This window comes from Gadus chalcogrammus, chromosome 16 (genome assembly GCF_026213295.1).
Source record: "Gadus chalcogrammus isolate NIFS_2021 chromosome 16, NIFS_Gcha_1.0, whole genome shotgun sequence".
In the NCBI taxonomy this organism is placed as follows: Eukaryota; Metazoa; Chordata; class Actinopteri; order Gadiformes; family Gadidae; genus Gadus; species Gadus chalcogrammus.
In genome coordinates, this window is record NC_079427.1 from 34532456 (window position 1) to 34552166 (window position 19711).

A 19711-nucleotide genomic window follows, 5' to 3' on the forward strand; every position below is an offset into this window, starting at 1 on the left:
GTCTGGCAGTTAACTTTGCTTGCGAGGATGGCTGAACGGGTGAAAAGGGCGAAAATCATTTATTGTAAAGGGGGGAACACAACCTCTGGCCAATTACATTAGCATTGTGCATCAAATAAAGACCAAATGTCTTTTCAACTCGACTGTCTTCGAGTTGAAAAGACTCTGTCTCCTCCTTCTCCTGTCGCACCACAGACGGGCCCGTCTTAATCATCCACTCAAACTACGCGGTAATCGCACACACAGACATTGTCGCTAGTCCCGTCGGTGTTGTAATCAGCAGCATACAAGCTAGTTATCTTAAAAAGTAAATCAAGTTTCAGATGTGCTGCATGATGATGTCTTTAGGTTGGCTCAGTAAAACGACTGTTTTACTGATAACCTTGTTTTAATTTTTAACAAGGTTATCATGATGCGGTCAAATTTAACATAAAGAAAAGATAAATTTAGTTTTTGGTGAGAAACATGAGTAATACTGTATTATTCATGTTTCTGTATTGCTAATACAGTTGTATAGTGCTTTAATAATTTTAGTTTATATAACAAAAACTACTGATATCAATATTTATTAAGAATTACATGTTTCATTTAAAATGCAATTATTTATTTCCTAAATATTTTCCTCATCACTAAAAACGCTTCCTATTTCCACCAATTAATAGAAAAGTATCGATAGTGGTATTGATAAAGACTCGGATCGTTAAGGAGTATCGAAAATGGTATCGATATCAATAAATATTAATGATCCCTATCCCTAAGTGTGAGTGTTTGTGTGTGTCTGTGTCTGTGTCTGTGTCTGTGTGTCTGTGTGTGTGTGTGTGTGTGTGAGTACCTTGGTGAGTTTCTCCAGCTCCCCTAGCCATGCTCCAAACATTTGGTCTAGATCCTGGTCCTCCTCATCGCTGTCCGCCTCCTCACCCGCATGTTCCACCTCCTCATCTGATACCTGCTCCATCTGAGTTAGAGAAGAAGAGGAGAGAGGGGGAGGAGACAAGAGGAGGTCAGAGGAGTAGAGGGGAGGAGAGGAGAGGGGGAGAGGAGGAGAGAGGGGGAGAGGAGGAAGAGAGAGGATGAGGAAAGCAGAGGTCAAGAGAAAGAAGAGAGGGGGAGAGATTTAGGCCCAATCTCAATTCTCTTTTTTAGCCCTACCCCTCGTTATTGAGTGGCCCTAGTTTTTGGGTGGCTTGGACTTGCCCCCTGAAACAGAGGGCCAAGTGGAATTCTTCCCCTACGAAATGGGACAACTCTTCAAGTCCATCTTGTCTCGTTTGTAGACTTCGACAGCGTTTAAGTAAATAGAAGCGACAAGTTTGTTGGCAGTTGTTTTGAGTTTCCCAATACCGGCTTCAGCTGTGGTAATTTTTTCTTGCGTGGGTTTCAAACATTATTTCCGGTTGTCAGCGAATCTGAGAAATGTGGAAAAAATACCGTATTCAACGCCTGGGAATGCTGGTGGATCCGTTTGAGGTATGTTGAATATACTGAAAAACGTGTTGTTGTAGTTAGCTTAGCTACACAGAATGCTAGTATGATAGCATGTCAGTATTGCTAGTATTAACTAATGTTAATGTTGTTAGATCAACCCCTTTGTGACACCTAATGTAAAATAAACAGTTTACCTTAATTTGTGTTTCTATCCGTGTTCAGGTCTGATAGGATACCATACACATGCATTGTTTGTTACTGGTTTCATGTAGTAAAAGTCCTTCCAATTCAGACTTAATGATGTGATTTTATTTCCTTCCTACTGCAAGTTAAATGTAAAGGTGCCCATCCTGCGTTTGTTGTTCAACGTAGAGCTTGAGCTCTACGCTTATTGCTTGTCTCCGGTTTGTGTACAAGTTATTTCATAAAACTTTAATTTCAGAATAAATCTTTTGATACAATATCTGTCTCTGGAATTGTACTGTTTAGTTTTGTCTCAGGAATGTAACTATTACCTACATGGTAAAACGCGGTATGATAAGATAAGAATCGTATTCATGCTCACAATCTGCTATAAACTGCAATATTGTACTTTATTTTGCATCGAACATTGTACCAAAAGACAATATATAAGACCAGACCCTAAATAACCCTAAATAGAACTTGAGGTAGTGTGCCATCAATGTAAAAAATAAATATCATACAAACAAGAGCCAGTGATATAATCAAACTAATATTGCACATTTCGGGCCGGTTTTGAACCGACCGGGTTGGGGGCTTAAGCAGGGCTCTAGACTTACTTTTTCCAATGGTTCCAATTTTTTTTAATCAATTTTATCTTCAATCCAATACCTTAAAATAAACTATATTAAATAGCATTTTCGATACCACAGGGAAAATGTAAGTTTTTTTTTCATCTTGGTGCCAAAAGAAAGATTGTTGTGCAAGTGAAATATTCAATGGGGAAACTATTTGGTTAGAGTGGATAAAGCTAGAATGGTAACGCTTTATTTTAAGATCTTTTTAATAAGCCTTAGTTAATAGATAATACGACTTTAACAACCTTTTTTGGTTGTTAAAGGAAAGGGGAAGTTTGTTCTTGATTGGTTATTTTTACGAGATTTTGTCAGAGAGTGATATGCTACTGTTGGAATCAGTGGAGGCTTAGCTTTCATATACGTAATGTATATTTGTGCAGGTCCAATTTCATGAAAATTATCGCTATTGCTGTGCATGTGCACAGTTATGAAACCCAAAACCTTGTTCTTGCATGGGTATACATGCGTCTTTTGACTTTCCTTGGTAATTTGTCTCAAATCCAAAGTACTCCTAAACAGCACTCCTGCCGTTTTCTTCTCTACCTAAACCGGTTGCAGAGGCGCTGCACTTGACATGCTAGCTGTGTTGGCTAACTTTGAGCTAACATTGTCATGCAGAGCATTGAGACTAGTGCCGAATCACCGTGAGAGACGTTAGTTACGTATTGTAACTCTAGATTCTATGAGTATAGGCGCAGCCTTTTAAGGCTATCACTATTGGATTTTCCCTAGACGCAAGCCGTAGCACTGAAATATTTGTAATCCCCTCGAGGGGAGCGAGGGGATTACAATGTAATCTCGAGGCGGAGCGCTGCTGCCGGGGTGGAGGCGGAGGGCGGGAAACGGGTCTCCAGAATTTCTCTGCCACCTCGGAAGCAGCCTGCATTTCGTCGACCATAGATGACAGGCGGGGCCCCTACAGCCCGTCCGGGCTGATGGGGCACTCCAGCAACTGTTGCCTCATCAGCTCAGGGATGCCCGGGGTCTGCTGAAGCCACAGGTTCCTCTGTATGAGGTGCTGCCATGCCGCCGTCCGGGCAGCTGTTACCGCACCGGTGGAGCAGAGGCAGAGGATGACACCGGCAGTTTTCGCCACGTCGACTGCCCGTTCGGCCAGACGATGAGGGTCAGCCGCCACGGTGGAGATGTCATGTGCCAGCAGGGCGATGTTATTCATAACAGCCTCTTGCTGCTTCATACACCGATGCGCCCTGCCCGTAAGCTTGGCCGTCAGCCAAGCTTTTGGGAGTGGGGCGGCGGCCACCGAGCCCCGGCTTCACTCCAAAGAAAGCGCACAGAGCGGGATCCAGCGGCGGTACCGCCCTGTAACCCTGGTCTGTCAGACCCTCCGTCTTCGTGACCGGGATGAATGTTTTCACCGGGGCTCCGAGCTTCCCGGGCTCCGCCGCAGCCCCACTGAAGTACGGACTGATGGCTGGAGAAATTGGCCAGATCGGGTCGAGACCGACCTGATATATATCTAACAACAGAAATAGACCTCTACAAACATTTGAGATTGTTGCCTCCCTGCCAAAGGAGATGATGTGATAGTCACTCACAGATCTTTTAGTTTAAAACACATTATTTTATGTAGCATAATATCTGTTTTTTCAATGTTTTCATTTTGCACTTACGTAAGCAATACGTAGTTCCTATTTTATATATTAAAGTTCAGTTCATGTGCCAGGGCCTTTGTTCATCCACGTTTTTACTTTTTATGCATTGGTTGCGCCTCTACAAGATTTAAGATGTTTTCTGAAGCCCTGCCAAAGGAGTTTAATGTGAAAGAAGTCAGAGCTTTTATTTTTATTTACATTATTTTCAATAGGTTACAAGGCAAGCTACCTTATATTGTTCTGTTGGAAGCAGTTTTGTGAAGTTAAATGTTTATATTTAAATGTGATTAAATGTTCCCTTATCACAAATATGGTAATAAACAAAAAAGTATGGTTATTCTTTTTTTAATATCGATATCGATCAATACCGAAAAAATAATCGTGATAATAATTTTTGGAATATCGCCCAGCCCTAGCAGGGGGTGTTGCAGCCTCAAGCCCCCAGATTCCATGCAGCTGGTCCGGGCGTTGGGGGGCCAGAGGCATGGGCACCACAAGGCCAAGGTTTGCCTGGCGATAATGCCCGGAAGCTCTGCCACCAAAGCGCCAACCACTGGAAGTGAGGTGGTGGCAGAGACGGGCAATGCTGCTGCCCCGGGCTCCGACCTCTCCATTCGGAGAGGAGAAGCCGAGGGAGACGCCCCCTCCTCGCCGCGGTCAGAGTCGTCCGACTCCGAGTTCACAAGGAGGAAGAGGGCATCGTCGAGCGGGACAGTAAAGTCGTCGGCACCTTCAGCGATGACGGCGGCAGTGTCGGCTCTGCGCTGTCGGTAGTCCACCGGCAGCGCCTTACAATGCTGACACAGGCAGAGCGGCGAGAGCGTCAAGAGGGCATGTTCATGTCCCTGGCAGTCCTCGCACACTTCATGGCCGTCACGAGGCAAGATGTAACCCGTGTTACACGTCTTGCAGATGCGGATGGTCTTGGAGTCCATGGTGTCCATCTAGTTATGCTACAAGATCGTCCTGAAGAAAATGGGAGCAGAACGTCCGCTGCCGCCCGCTTGTATCTGCGAACTGCGGCCCTTTTGAGGCCATGCGGACGTGATTGAGGCCCACGCTGTTGAATTTTTTAGTGCTACGGCTCGCGCCTAGGGAAAACCCAATAGCGATAGCCTTGAAAGGCGAAGCCTATACGACATAGAACCGTGAGCGAGTGATAGGAGGAGGGCCTATGTCGGCACTTTTGTGACGTGTGTGTGTGTGTGTGTGTGTGTTAACTCGCTGTTCTAGAGAAGAGAGCGAGAAAGCGGACCTGGTATTTGTGTATCGATACTGCAGAGAATGATATTGTAACAATCTCAAAAATTCAGTATCGATATTTGAAGCAAAGACCCCAATCTCTGTCTCTGATTGGTTTAGACCACGATATGAGCCTACCTTAACTGTGAGTTCCTTCAAAGGAGATCAAACGCTTCGTTAGTAGAGAGAGAGAGAACAGATAGGATGGAAGTTTAGGCGTTTGCATTGAAAACGCTAGGTGCACCAGTGCGACCCAGGAATCATTTCAGGCGCACCATTACAAATTTTAGTCGCATGTGTGACCAAATTGGTCGCACTCTGGAGTAGTGATGGCAGTGTGACACTGAAGCTTCGATACGTGCTTCAAACCAACTCCCAAGAAGCACTGCTTCGAAGCTTGCTTCAGAGCAAAAAAAAACACGTGACATGTGACGTCCGAAGCAGCAACTGGTTCGTTGCCTGAATGAATCACTTGACTGGTCCGCGGCTCGGTGGAGAAGCTTTGAGCAAAAAAAAAGAAACCGACTCAATCCATAAGGCAGCCTACCTCAATACAAATCTTTGAGTGTCTGACCCCATCCCACATAATCACCCCCTAGAGTAACTCAAGCACACCCAACCAACCTTGTCCGAAGCCAGCTGGTCACCGCCTAATTATTTAATGAAAAAAACGGGAGTTGTGCATAGTACGGTATGTATGTAATAGATCAACGTAAGGTATCGATTAGAGTAGACTAGGGGATAACACACTGACTGTGGAGTGGAGGACCCGGGTTCGAATCCCATTCCTGGGGGGAACGTTTTTATATGCTGTTTCAATTATATCCTATCCTACATCAGTTAGCCTATCTGGACAGAAGGCTAGGCATATCCCTTTAAGAACAATTTAGACATCTGTATTTAGATCAATCTTTATTCGTGAAAAGATCATGCTATTAAGTATTTGGGTTTGTGTGTTTGTGCGTCAAATCGTTTTCAAAGCAGGGATACATTGAATCCACTGCAGCCTCGAACTTCGCCAGCAGAGGTCACTGTCACTGAAGCTTCGAGTAATGAACCCATTTTCGAAACATTTGGCTCAACTGGTTCGATGCTTCATAAAAGCTTAATTTGCCCTGGGCTTAGGGCTACAAATGCAGAAGAGGTGCCTGAGATGGAGGGGTGGGCTCGGTGGTGGCAGAAGCCTCAATGATCTCCTGAAAGAAATTATAACGAATGAGAAGGAATTATATGGCAGAACTGGGTGATATGGCCACATGTTATCTACAATTAGGGGTGTAACGGTACACGTATTGTACCGAACCGTCACGGTACAGGCACTTCGGAGCGGTTAGAGGTGTACCTCGGTACGTAAATGTGGCGTACATAGCGTTAATATGGCGAAGGTAAAGGCTTGTTTTGCGATGCAGAATTTAAAACTTGAAGTCGGAGTTCCAGCCGGACCGTTTAGCCAAAGTATACTACTCCGACTCGGTAATCCGAGTCGGAGTAGTACACTAAACTTCCAAAGCTTTTCAAATCTTATTTGGTATTTTATTGGTCCTTAAGGTGCAAAGTAAACAATGTAAATGTATAGATCTTTATCTATATCTATATGGATAGATTACTTACTTAAAGCCAAAATGGCACTTATTCAATAATAAATTATATATCTGTCAAAGCAGAGGAATCAACAGTCTTGTTCCTCCGGCTGGAATCACCTCACCCTCGAGAATGGTCTCTCCGCACACGTGAACCAGGAGAGCCCTGAATGAGTGTGGAAGCATGCTTTTTAAAGCATGCTTCCCACCTGCTCCTCAGGTGCTCCGCATTTCAATGATTGGCACCGATGTTCTTACTGGCGCCATCTGTCGGAAATCTGTGGTACACCGCCTCCACAACCTGCCCCCTTGGCCTCCAGGGGCGCTGTGCCAGAGACGGGTTGCCACACTCCTCCACCCTTTGATGAAGGCCCGGTGCACCTCTGACTGACCAGCAACCCGCGTCGAGGCTGGATAGGGTGTTGGCGTTGGTCCGCCCCGGCCAGTGTCCCCCCTGGAACCTGTAGGACCTCTTGCCGGAGCGGTAGTCCTGCCCGAAGCGTAGCAGCTCCTGCTGCCGGCGCAGCTTGTCCCGCACCCGCTGGATCCCGTACCGCTCACGCCGGCGCCCAAACCGGATGCGCTGCCGCTCACGCTCCAGGAACTGCAGCTCCAGGATCAGGTGCTGATCCTGGTGTGGAGAGACTGGTCTCTCCACACTCATTCAGGGCTCTCCTGGTTCGCGTGTGCGGAGAGACCAGTCTCGTGGGTGATGTGATTCCACCCGGAGGAAAAAGACTGTTGATTCCTCCAAAGCTGAGTTTTTTGGTTTGCTTTGTTAGATATATCATTTATGAATGAATAAAAGTGCAATTTTGGTTTAAGTAAGCTCCAGTTGCGGTGCTTATTGGAAGGAGGCGGGTCACTCACCAAGCCGGGTTGCCACAAGTTATACCAAAATAAATTGATTGTTACTAAAATAAATGAAAGACACTGGATTGTCAAAAACCACATCACATTCTCCAAGCTACATGGCATTCTTAAAATAATAACTATTGAATTACTCGCAAGTGACAGTAGCTAATCTTCAAACCTGAGGTCCCTGGAACATATGGATATCATTGTAACCTTGTTCCGATTCAAAAAGACCACAACCTACAAGTTTCACGCCATCAATCGACATGCCGACATGGAAATATGTCAAGTACTGTCATGAACTATGATCAATGTTATAAATTTCGCTAGCAAGTTCCCTAGCTAGAGCCATGCATACTAGTGATTTTGTGTTTATGCTTTTATAAAAAAAATCAATTCTACATTGAAACAACACAAGGATAATGCACTGGTCGTTTTTTTTAATGATTTTTAGCAAAGAAAACAATTACATTTGTGGTTTTCGATACTGTCGCATCTTTCGCCGCCATCTTGCCTAATATTTTTCTTGATTTTAATGTTTTTCGCATGGCATTGTGGGAAATGTCTCCCCATCTTACCCCTAACCCTCAATGAAACGACTATTGGGACAGCCCTACTCTACACGTGGACGCGCAAAAGTGAGGTGTAGGGCTAAAGGCCAATTTCTACCAGATCCGTCTCAGAAGTGTCACGGCAGTAAACGTTTGCCGCAGACAATAGATACCATTCTATTCAATGTAGGCTATTCCACTGGCTACGGTCTCGGCACGGCACAGAACCGTGTCTTTACACTTTGTTGCTCAAACTTAATATTACTCTACTCCTTGAGCCTCCCCAAATGTCTTGCGATATTGATAATATAGTGTATATAAAACCGAATGCAGAGGGGGCCCCGTGCTGCATGTCAGAGAATGTCAGTGTATGGATACAGAAGAATTGGAAGCAGACATTTTGAAATTGGAAAAGGATTTTCAATAATCAAGGTCTAAAGAAGTACATTAGTTATTGGTAAATAAAAAACTTAGATACAATACTTTGCATACTTATAAAATTGAAAAAAAACATTCTGAGAAGCAAGCAAAGGTACTATGAATTGGGGGAGAAGACGCACAAAATTCTGTCTTCGCAACTGAGAAAATAAGAAAGCTCTAGGATGATTAATTCAATCCAAACTGAAACAGGTTCTGTATCATATAACCCAACATAAATTAATGATGCATTCATTGCGAGTTTTACACACATTTGTACATTTCATTGCAAGAGTAACATTGATGGATTTTTGTCCATGATTGCAATGCTCAAACTTGGCCAAGAAGATCAAAATAGTCTTGATCTGCCCTTTACACAAAAATGAATTGGAAAAGCTCTGGGCTCATTACACAACCCAGTCTCACCAATATGCGTACAGATCGCACGGTTTGACACTTTCAAAATGCGTGCAGTACATACGCCAAATGACCATTTCGCGTGCATATGATACGCAAAACCCAGCATTAACTACTGTGGAGGGCGGATACGTCCATTTCGCGTGCATATGATACGCAAAACCCAGCATTAACTGAATGGGAAATGCAATATTTTAGGACAGATTCACCATTAAACGTGTTTCTAATGACATTTCTAGCGAGAAATGTACTTTTTCCTTGAATAATCTTCAGTCAGTGAATGTGTATGATCTTTATTAATCTTTATTATCTGAATGGGAAATGCAATATTTTAGGACCGATTCACCGTTAAACGTGTTTCTAATAACATTTCTAGCGAGAAATATACTTTTTACTTGCATAATCTTCAGTCTGTGATTGTGTCTGATCTTTAGTTTTATAGTTATTAGGAAGATTTTATCGGCTCGCTCGCATGTTTCAATGACGTCAGGTTGTTAGGGACGCTGCTTTCGCTAAACTAGCAGCTCACGTGTTTCCTGCGTTTGTGTTATTAAACCGTTACTTTATGTAACTTTTAATCATCTTGTTAGAAACACGTATATCTGAGAGCCAACCCAGTCGCCAAAAGCATACGTTGACAGTGTACGTTTTCGTGAACACTGGATTACGTCGCATTTCAATACACACACACACACACACACACACACACACACACACACACACACACACACACACACACCACACACACACTGCATTTCGCTGCTAAATAAATAAATAAATACTAAGGCAGAATAAAGAATAAATTCATTTATTATTATTCAACTTCAACATGTGTTATTACAGTATAGTGGTGGAGGGATGACGTATGTTGGCCAACCCGGAAGTGAGCGTCGCCCTGGGTTCCCTTGACAAAAAGCCAACGGGTTTTTCCATTTGTTTTTGGATTATTGCAGAAAAATTAGCATCTTTGAAGCACCTCCTCAAAAACTGAAAATAAATAAAAATAACTGTGCTCCAAAGAAAGAAATGTAAACCAATGCATTCCGAATGGGAGTGTTTCTCCGATTTTTCAATGCTACACAGAACGAAATGTAAACCCATGCAAATAAAGACTTCATGGTCATAATAATTTAAATATCATTAATCTCCTGAGGGTGGTGTTCTATTTTTTTCAACGGGGCTGCATCCAGTCATTTGACCGGCTAAAGTGGCCATATTTATTGTGTGTATAAGTGTTGGCCAAGTTTGGGTTTGGCCCATTATTTATTAGTTGGGTTTAAACTCTATACCATAAACCCCAGGCAAAAATTAGTACCAATGGACAGATTTCATCCACATTCCCTTTAGGTAGATCAAGTCGACAGGGATGCCCTCTGTCTCCAGCACTTTTTGTCTTGGCAATTGAGCCTTTAGCTGAAACAATTAGACAAGATCCTGACGTAAAGGGCGTTCAGGTGGGTCAGACAGTTCATAAAATTTATCTTCTGGCAGATTATGTTATTTTGTGCTTAAAATATCCTGGTAACACTCTTTCCAAATTACAAACCGTACTTATTACTTATGGTAATAATTCAGGCTATAAGGTGAATTTGGAAAGAAGGGAAATTATTCAATTGACAAATTTTGATCACTTCAAACTCCAGTGCACAAGTCCATTTAGGTGGCCTATGGATGGTATAAAATACCTTGGGATATTTGTAGACAACAACCTCAAAAACTTGTACAAATTGAATTACCTCACACGAGGGATGGGCATTCGATTAAGTTGTCTTAGTCGATCGTCGGGAGAATTAATGATCAATTAATCGTTTTATATTTTACATTAAAATTAAAAAAAAGATTATATTCAAAATGAAATGAAAATCCTCATTGGGATCTTTATTATTAGATGAACAACTCAGTTAAACCAGATCCGTTCAATAGATATGCGCTACTCTGCTCTAAGCAACGGAGCATGCAGCTCGAAGCCGGTGCTCATAAACATAACTAAAAATAAACACAACCCTAGTTTCTTCCCAAAATAATAACAATGATAATATAAAAAAAAAAAATCATGTTATAACTTAACCAACCAGTCTACGGATTTTTGTTCAGAAAGATGAGCATGTTGACATGCTCTGGGGTCAGACGAGACCGCAGCCTGGTGACCGTCAGTCCAGCCGCCGAAAACACCCGCTCTGAGTGGACCGACGTTGCCAGTGATGCACAAATACCTCCGTGCTAACTTCGCAAGGCGGGGGAACGACTTTCCACAATCCAGGGGCTCAGGAAGTTCTTTATTTCTGCTTCGATGCAAACCTCGCCTTGAGTGGTAGGCCTATAGTGCTCCCCAAGAAATCATTTTTTAAATCATAATGGTCCAACACCAGACTTCGCCGTGGCCTCGTCCGCTTCATGATTACATCGCTGTGTTCCAATATCCATACTATCCGTACTTACTAGCCTAGGTTTGAGTACGTAGGGCGTTCCGATTCAGATCGGGCGAAAATAAGTGTACTGAAAACGGTCAAAACACGAAGTGTGTCGCGATGTACACTTTTCGTACTCAACGGCAGCCATCTTAGCTACATAGCGGAAGAGGGCGGAGCCATGCTGAGCCAAAGTCGGCGCATTTTCCACATAGCCTGCATTAATAGTCATTTTATAGTTTTTATAGCTTTTTGTAGCTGCTAGGCGCAAAGAGTTCACCGTTCAAAGCGGGATGTTTATTGCGGGGGAGGAGCCGCAAATTTAAATATTAACCGTGTGGTAAAATGTTTAATTGCACACTGCAGTAGTTTAATCGATGAAAAATGTACGTAATTAACGAAATTCTTAACGATCAATTAGTCGATTGTCGATTAATCATGCCCATCCCTACCTCCCACTGCTCAGTAAGCTTGAGGAGGATTTACGTAGATGGGTGGGCCTTCCTCTCACCTTGATTGGCAGAGTTAATTCTATTAAAATGAATGTACAACCGAGATTGCAATATCTGTTTCAATCCCTGCCCATTCCATTGCCACGATCCTTCTTCAAAGCTCTCAATAGATATGTCAGACAATTTTTATGGAATTGTATTTAAAACATAATTGTTTTATGGGTATCCATTGGAAAGCTAACATGGGACTATGGCTCAGGGGGAGCAAATTTTAAAAACTACTACTTGGCAGCTCAAAAGAGGTTAATCTCATCCTTTTTTCAGGGCAGTGATGCCCCTTCTTCGACACAAATCGGACCGCACCCCCGATAGAAAAGGTCCACAGTGACTTCATTTATAAGTGTAACCAACTGTATTGTTAAAGGTAATATAACACAATGCAGTAGTGTTGCATTAATTCCAGGTTATAAGGAGACTGGCTTGTATTCTTTAAAGAACTCTGATAAAAGGAATAACACACAGACACAGTGAGACACGTTTGTTGAGGGGGGGGGGGGGGGGGGACACGTTTGCAGGGGGGGGGGACACGTTTGTTGAGGGGGGGGACACGCTCGACAACGAGAGTTGGTTTTTATTGATTGCTCGACAACGAGAGTTGGTTTTTATTGAACGAGACTTCAACACGGAACACCTGCACGAAACGATGGTCACGTCACTCTCGGTGACGGTGTCGACAACAATGAACACACGAACAATGAACACACGAACAATGAACATGTTAATAGAACAACACACAACCACATAACATCCCGAACCGATTAAACCCACTTAATCCTAACAACAAAACAAATTAACAAAAGCCCCTTTTGTCAACTGACAACCCCAATTCCCAGAATCCCCTGCAGCTCCGGAACACGGCGTCCACAGCCGTGGTCGCCACAATATATAGATTTTTTCATTTTACATTCCCCTCGCCTTGGAGCAAAGCCTGACGCCTCGTTTCCACATACGTACATTCTCGTATGCGATCCAACCGTCTCCGACCGAAAGTCCATTCATTCCTATGTGATTCTCCGTAATGTCCGTTTTTCCTCCGAGACTCCTCCCCTCTGTAAAATTCTGTCCGGTATGTCCGTAATATACGTTCAAAAAATTTAACTTTCGCCGTCGTTTTACGGAGATACCGTATGAAAGTTTTTATGTTTTTCACAAAACTTGTAGGCTAAGTACCTTGCAGGCCAAACTCCTCAGCGATCTCTTTCCAAGCCTGTTGGTTTTGTTTTTATCTCTGTATATGTCGATCCTCATGTTCCAAAGTACCGGTCTCCTATCCGCTTATCCGGGGTCGGGTCGCGGGGGGAGCAGCTCATGCAGGGGGCCCCAGACTTCCCTTTCCCGGGCCACATTGACCAATTCTGACGGGGGGATCCCGAGGCGTTCCCAGGCCAGTGTTGAGATATAATCTCTCCAACTAGTCCTGGGTCTTCCCCGAGGTCTCCTCCCCACTGGACGTGCCTGAAACACCTCCCAAGGAAGGTGGACCAGGACCAAGGACCTCCCCTTACCAGATACCCGAACCACCTCAGCTGACTCCTTTCTAAGTAAAGGAGCAGCGGCTCTAATCCGAGTTAGGGAGACGCCAGCCACCCTTCTGAGAAAACTCATCTCGGCCGCTTGTACCCGCGATCTCGTCCTTTCGGTCATCACCCAGCCCTCATGACCATAGGTGAGGATAGGAACGAAGATCGACCGGTAGATCGAGAACTGCGGTCAAGTGAGCCACCATTCGTCCATCCGCGGTTAAGCCAGCCGTCACACAAAATCTTCGTGCGCCTCTACTCTAAACAACCTTTGTGCGGTATCTCGCAACGTTCTCAAAATAAAAGCCTTCACCTACGGTTGTGTGTTTGTGTGGATCGCTGCAAACGCTATCGGCGTGAAAACGTCCACAACAAAAAAGGGTTTTCAAAGGACCAAGCATGCACGTGAGGTTTTCAAAGGAGATAACACACAAAGGCTGTTCAGAGTAGAGGCGCACGAAGATTTTGTGTGACGGCTGGCTTAACCGCGGATGGACGAATGACGGCTCACTTGACCGCAGTGATCGAGAGCTTTGCCTTGCGACTCAGCTCTCTTTTCGTCACAACGGTGCGGTAAAGCGAACGCAATACCGCCCCCGCTGCTCCGATTCTCCGGCCAATCTCACGCTCCATAATACCCTCACTCGCGAACAAGACCCCGAGGTACTTGAACTCCTTCATTTGGGCACTCATTTCCTACCAGGAGTAAACAATCCGCTGATTTCTCCTAACATCTTTTGTCCGTAAATAAATTCATGCCAGTACGTAAAACACTAGCGACTCCTTCCGTAAATTTACGGAAGCACGGACACGAAAAACATACGTATGTGGAAACGAGGCGTGACCCCGAAAACTTTTTCTTCTCCATTCGAAATTAATGGGGGAATAGCACCAACAGGGGGCCATACGTTCTCCTAGCATTTGGTGAAATTGTTACGTAGCCTATATTAATCTTTATTATCTGAATGGGAAATGCAATATTTTAGGACCGATTCACCGTTAAACGTGTTTCTAATAACATTTCTAGCGAGAAATATACTTTTTACTTGCATAATCTCCAGTCAGTGATTGTGTCTGATCTTTAGTTTTATAGTTATTAGGAAGATTTTATCGCTTCGCTCGCATGTTTCAAACAACGTCAGGTTTTGTTAAGGGGGAAGCTGCTTTCGCTAAACTAGAGCTGACGTGTTCCTGCTGGGTTTGTCCTTGTGTATTAAACCGTTACTTTATGTAACTTTTAATGTATCAATCTTGTTAGAAAACACGTATTCTGAAGCCAACACAGTCGCCAAAGCATACGTTGGGACAGTTGTACGTTTCGTGAACACTGGTTACGTCGCATTCCAACATAAAATGCGTGTTCTAACACACACACACACGCACACACAACACACACACACACACACACACACACACACACACACACACACACACACACACACACACACACACACACACACACACACGCAAACGGTGCATTTCGCTGCTAAAACAACAACAAAAAAGTATTCCCTCAAAGATATTACTTTCAAAAACATTGGCAAAATGGCCCAATAATATATATTTATTGGGATGCTTTCTAGGGAAATTGGCGTGAATCTAATTGAACGGTATGTGGGCAGCACGTTTTTTGCAGGACCTGGCAAATTTCAATATCATTAATCTCCTGAGTGTGTTGGGTGGTATTCTATTTTTTTCAACGGGGCTGCATCCAGTCACTTGACCGTCATGGTTGCTATGGTGGTTGCTATCGACCGCCCCTCTAATCCTTACATGGCTCGAAAAACCACGCGGAAAAGGAGCTGCCGTATATTGTGTTGTTTTTGTCGGAAACTGGGGTCCGACGGGTAAAAAATAGACAGATATTCCGAGGTATCCTTAAAAGGCAGCTTGGATGTTTTTATTTTCTGCAGTTTAGACTTCTTCTATAACCTATTTTTGAAAGCAAAACACCAAGCTCATTGATTTAACGAGGCAGGGTTATTTGAAACAATTTATTAAATAAATATTTGTGAGAGGTCATTCCTTCTCCTGAGTTTGCTTCCTATTTATGTCTAGTGTTCAACCCTACTGTCCACAAGCATCACCCCCCGCCCCACCTCCCCATATGGATTTGGAGAATTTTTGCCACGTCCCAGTGGTGGAGGTATCATTTATATGAAAGAGGATATTCAATTATACTACAATGATCAATTAGGAGGCCGAAGCCCTAAAGGAAGTGATGCAATAGGTGACTGAGTCGACAACATTTAAGTAAGCTGGGGTCTCTTATATATCAAAGGGGGTCTCAAAGGACGCAAACGCTTCAACCTGTGGCTCCAGCCCTACAGGAATGACTCAGCAAGTGCTCCATCTCGTTGCACCTGCACCCAGCGGCTCGCTTGCAAGATTTTGGCCTGAAGTTCTTCCCAGACCTAAACCGTAGCCATCCAACCTGCATATCTGAGAATCAGGCCTCTCTTTAATAATGACAAAAAGTTATGAGAGAAATACACATTAACTTTTGACGTGGTGCCGTCTCCTTTTGACCTTTTGAACCCAGACTTCTGGGGGAATAGCTGAATCAATTCATTAGTCAATCAGAAGCATGTAAATATCTTCCCGGTGGCGTAAGAGGGAGGTGTCCTTCAACATCTACGCTTCCAGGCGATTGCAACGGTGCCACACATGAGCATATTCGAACATGTTTAATGGTAGTAATTAGCTGTCGAAAATTGGAGGCCTTAATCAATAATGAGCAGCTATTGATTTGCTTCCCGATAGAAATTTGTGACAAATGACATGTTATTTAGCATCTACACGTTGAGCTGAGTCCAATGACACCGAGCATGACACTCTAGAAAATGGTAACATGTATTTTACATGGTACACCTAGGTCTAGGACATGATCTCGGTGTGGCAAGAGGACGAGCTTGATCTTATTGGACTCAGCTTAACGTGTAGATGCTAAATAACATGTAATTTGTCAAAAATCTCCATCGGGAAGCAAATCTATAGCTGGTCATTATTGATAAAGGCCTCCAAAATCGACAGCTAATTACTACCCCGAAACATATTCAAATATGATCATATGTGGCACTGTTACAATATGTGGCACTGCCTCGAAACGTAGATGTCAAAGGACACCTTGTTTGCCCCGTTACGCGACCGGGAAGATATTTTCATACTTCTAATGGATTGATTCATATTTTAAGGTTCTCGGAGTGAGACTTTAAGCGGCTGCAGCAGAAGTGTTGAGACGAAAGATGATATCAAGACATTTATAGAATATTCCCATTCACATTATGATTCTTCGTCATAACATCTGACCAAACATCCTTTACATTCACCGAGCGAAGATTATGAAAGTCCAGGCCCCCCCCTTCCTGCACTCGGGGGTCCGACTGGGCCAAGTTTCGGGCAGGAAGGGGCCCCCCTTCCTTGCCCTCGGGGTCCGACCAGGCCAAGTTTCGGTGCGGGGGTCCCAGTTAGGCCCTAGAATATGGTATTCAAATTTCAGGGCGGTAGGACCTTCCTATCTCAAAAACTGTTTTTCCACCACATTCTGAACCATTAGGTCTTGCCAGCAACACTTCTGAGGGGCTTTGTCCAAATGACAGTCCATTTGGGAAAACTTTTTTTCTTTATGGGCTAGAACTACAAATCTTGGATATGTCGTTCTCGGGGCCCCGGGAAATGTGTGTAAACATTTTAGCAGCCTAGCTATCTCGAAAAGGCCAGAAAAGGGGCGTGACCTCCAACAGTACAGTCAATGTACATAAGACAGAGGTTAGTTTCTAGGCCCGATTTTTGCGGGATGGAGGTGTACATTTGTGGCTTAATGTGTGTAGACACAGCTGGCCTGTGGCCACGTCTTTGAAGTCTGGGGTCAAAAGGAGCCGGCAAGAACTTCAGGCCAAAATCTTGCAAGCGAGCCGCTGGGGGAGGTGCAACGAGATGGAGCACTTGCTGAGTCATTTCCTGTAGGGCTGGAGCCACAGGTTGAAGCGTATGGTTCCTTTGAGACCCCCTTTGATATATAAGAGACCCCAGCTTACTTAAATGTCACCTATTGCATCACTTCCTTTAGAGCTTCGGCCTCCTAATTGATCATTGTAGTATAATTGAATATCCTCTTTCATGTATATGATATCTCCACCACTAGGACGTGGCAACAATTCTCCAAATCCATATGGGGAGGGGGGGGGGGGGTGATGCTTGTGGACAGTAGGGCACTAGACATAAATAGGAAGCAAACTCAGGAGAAGGAATGACCTCTCACAAATATTTATTAATAAATTGTTTCAAATAACCCTGCCTCGTTAAATCAATGAGCTTGGTGTTTTTCTTTCAAAAATAGGTTATAGAAGAAGTCTAAACTGCAGAAAATAAAAACATCCAAGCTGCCTTTTAAGGATACCTCGGAATATCTGTCTATTTTTTACCCCGTCGGACCCCAGTTTACGACAAAAACAACACAATATACGGCAGCTCCTTTGCCGCGTGGTTTTTAGAGCCATGTAAGGATTAGAGGGGGCGGTCGATAGCAACCACCATAGCAACCATGACGGTCAAGTGACTGGATGCAGCCCCGTTGAAAAAAATAGAATACCACCCAACACACTCAGGAGATTAATGATATTTAAATTATTATGACCATGAAGTCTTTATTTGCATGGGTTTACATTTCGTTCTGTGTAGCATGGAAAAATTGGAGAAACACTCCCATTCAGAATGCATTGGTTTACATTTCGTTCTTTGGACCACGGTTCTTTTTATTAATTTTTTTATTTTCAGTTTTTAAGGAGGTGCTTCAAATATGCTAATTTTTCTGCAATAATCCAAAATCCAATGAAAAAACCAGTAGGCTTTTTGTCAAGGGAACCCAGGGCAACGCTAACTTCCGGGTTGGCCAACATGCGTCACCCCTCCACCACTGTACTGTAAAAACAAATGTTCAAGTTTAATGATAATGCATGAATTTATTCTTTATTCTGCCATAGTATTTATTTAGGGGGGGGGGGGGGGGAGGGATGGTGGATCCAGATCTGTTCCGGAGCATTTCAGCACCTCGGGCAACAGCGCAGGGTTGCCAGGTCCTGCAAAAAACATGCTGCCCACATACCGTTCAAAATCCACCCAAAATGTCCTAGAAGCATCCCAAATAAATATGATATTATTAGCCATTTTGGCTAATGTTTTGAAAGTAAGGGAATATTTTTTTGTTGTTGTTATAGCAGCGAAATGCACCGTGTGCTTGTGTGTGTGTGTGTGTGTGTGTGTGTGTGTGTGTGTGTGTGTGTGTGTCTGTGTGTCTGTGTGTCTGTGTGTGTCTGTGCGTGCGTGTGCGTGCGTGTGTGTGAGTGTATAACACGCTATTTTATGTTGAAATGCGACGTAATCCAGTGTTCACGATAAAATCTTCCTAATAACTATAAAATCGTACGTACTTTTTAGAAAGGCCATCTCCTTACTACCACCTCTCAACCCATGTTCTGCTGATGATCTTGTAGAAAACTTTAATTTGAAAATTTGAGAGTCATGGATGTCATTGCACCTTATAAGGTTAAAACGATTTCTGGAAAGCAAAAGGCACCCTGGAGAAAAGCTGCTTCTGTAACAGCACAGAAAAAAGAATGCAGGAAGGTTGAACGCATCTGGCGTAAAACAAACTTCATATTCACCATGATATCTACAAAGAGAGCCTCCGTGCCTACAATTCAGACTTAAAAAGTGCTAGAGAAACATTTTTCTCCAATATCATTAAATCCAATAATAATAATGCAAAAACCCTATTTGCAACTGTTGACAGACTGACCAACCCCCCAACACAAATTCCACCTGATCTCCATTCCACGCAGAAATGCAATGAGTTTGCAGCTTTTATAGTGATAAAATTGAAGGCATCAGACGCGCCATCAATATCTCCACTTCAAACAAAAATGTTGGACTACCACCCTGTTCAGGCAAAAGTAACGTGGCAGGGATGGCATGCTTTAATGTTATTGACTCTAAAACTCTTGTGGAAACTGTTACACAACTAAAGCCATCCACCTGTTGCCTTGATTCTTTACCTACCAACCTCTTTAAGAATGTTTTTGACTGCCTAGCAATAGGCATATTGCAGATAGTTAACAACTCTCTCCAGTCAGGCAACTTCCCAAAAGCCCTGAAAACTGCAGTTATTAAACCCCTTTTAAAAAATCGGAGCCTAGATACCTCTAATATTAACAACTACAGTCCAATATCAAATCTGCCCTTCATAAGTAAAATCATTGAGAAAGTTGTCCTCCAGCAACTTAATCACTTCCTGGCATCAACTGGTTGTTATGACAATCAGGATTTCGACCCCTGCACAGCACTGAGACCGC

The 19711-nt window shown here is 43.5% G+C and overlaps 1 protein-coding gene across 1 annotated transcript in view; it reads right to left on the bottom strand.

Annotated features, from left to right (window-relative positions):
* Positions 1-19711, bottom strand: part of raph1a (Ras association (RalGDS/AF-6) and pleckstrin homology domains 1a) — a 217693-nt gene that overhangs the window by 159103 nt on the left and 38879 nt on the right. The window contains exon 2 of the mRNA XM_056611093.1: positions 833-955. Within this exon, the coding sequence (XP_056467068.1) occupies positions 833-955 (123 nt within the window). The remainder of the gene's footprint in view (positions 1-832; positions 956-19711) is intronic.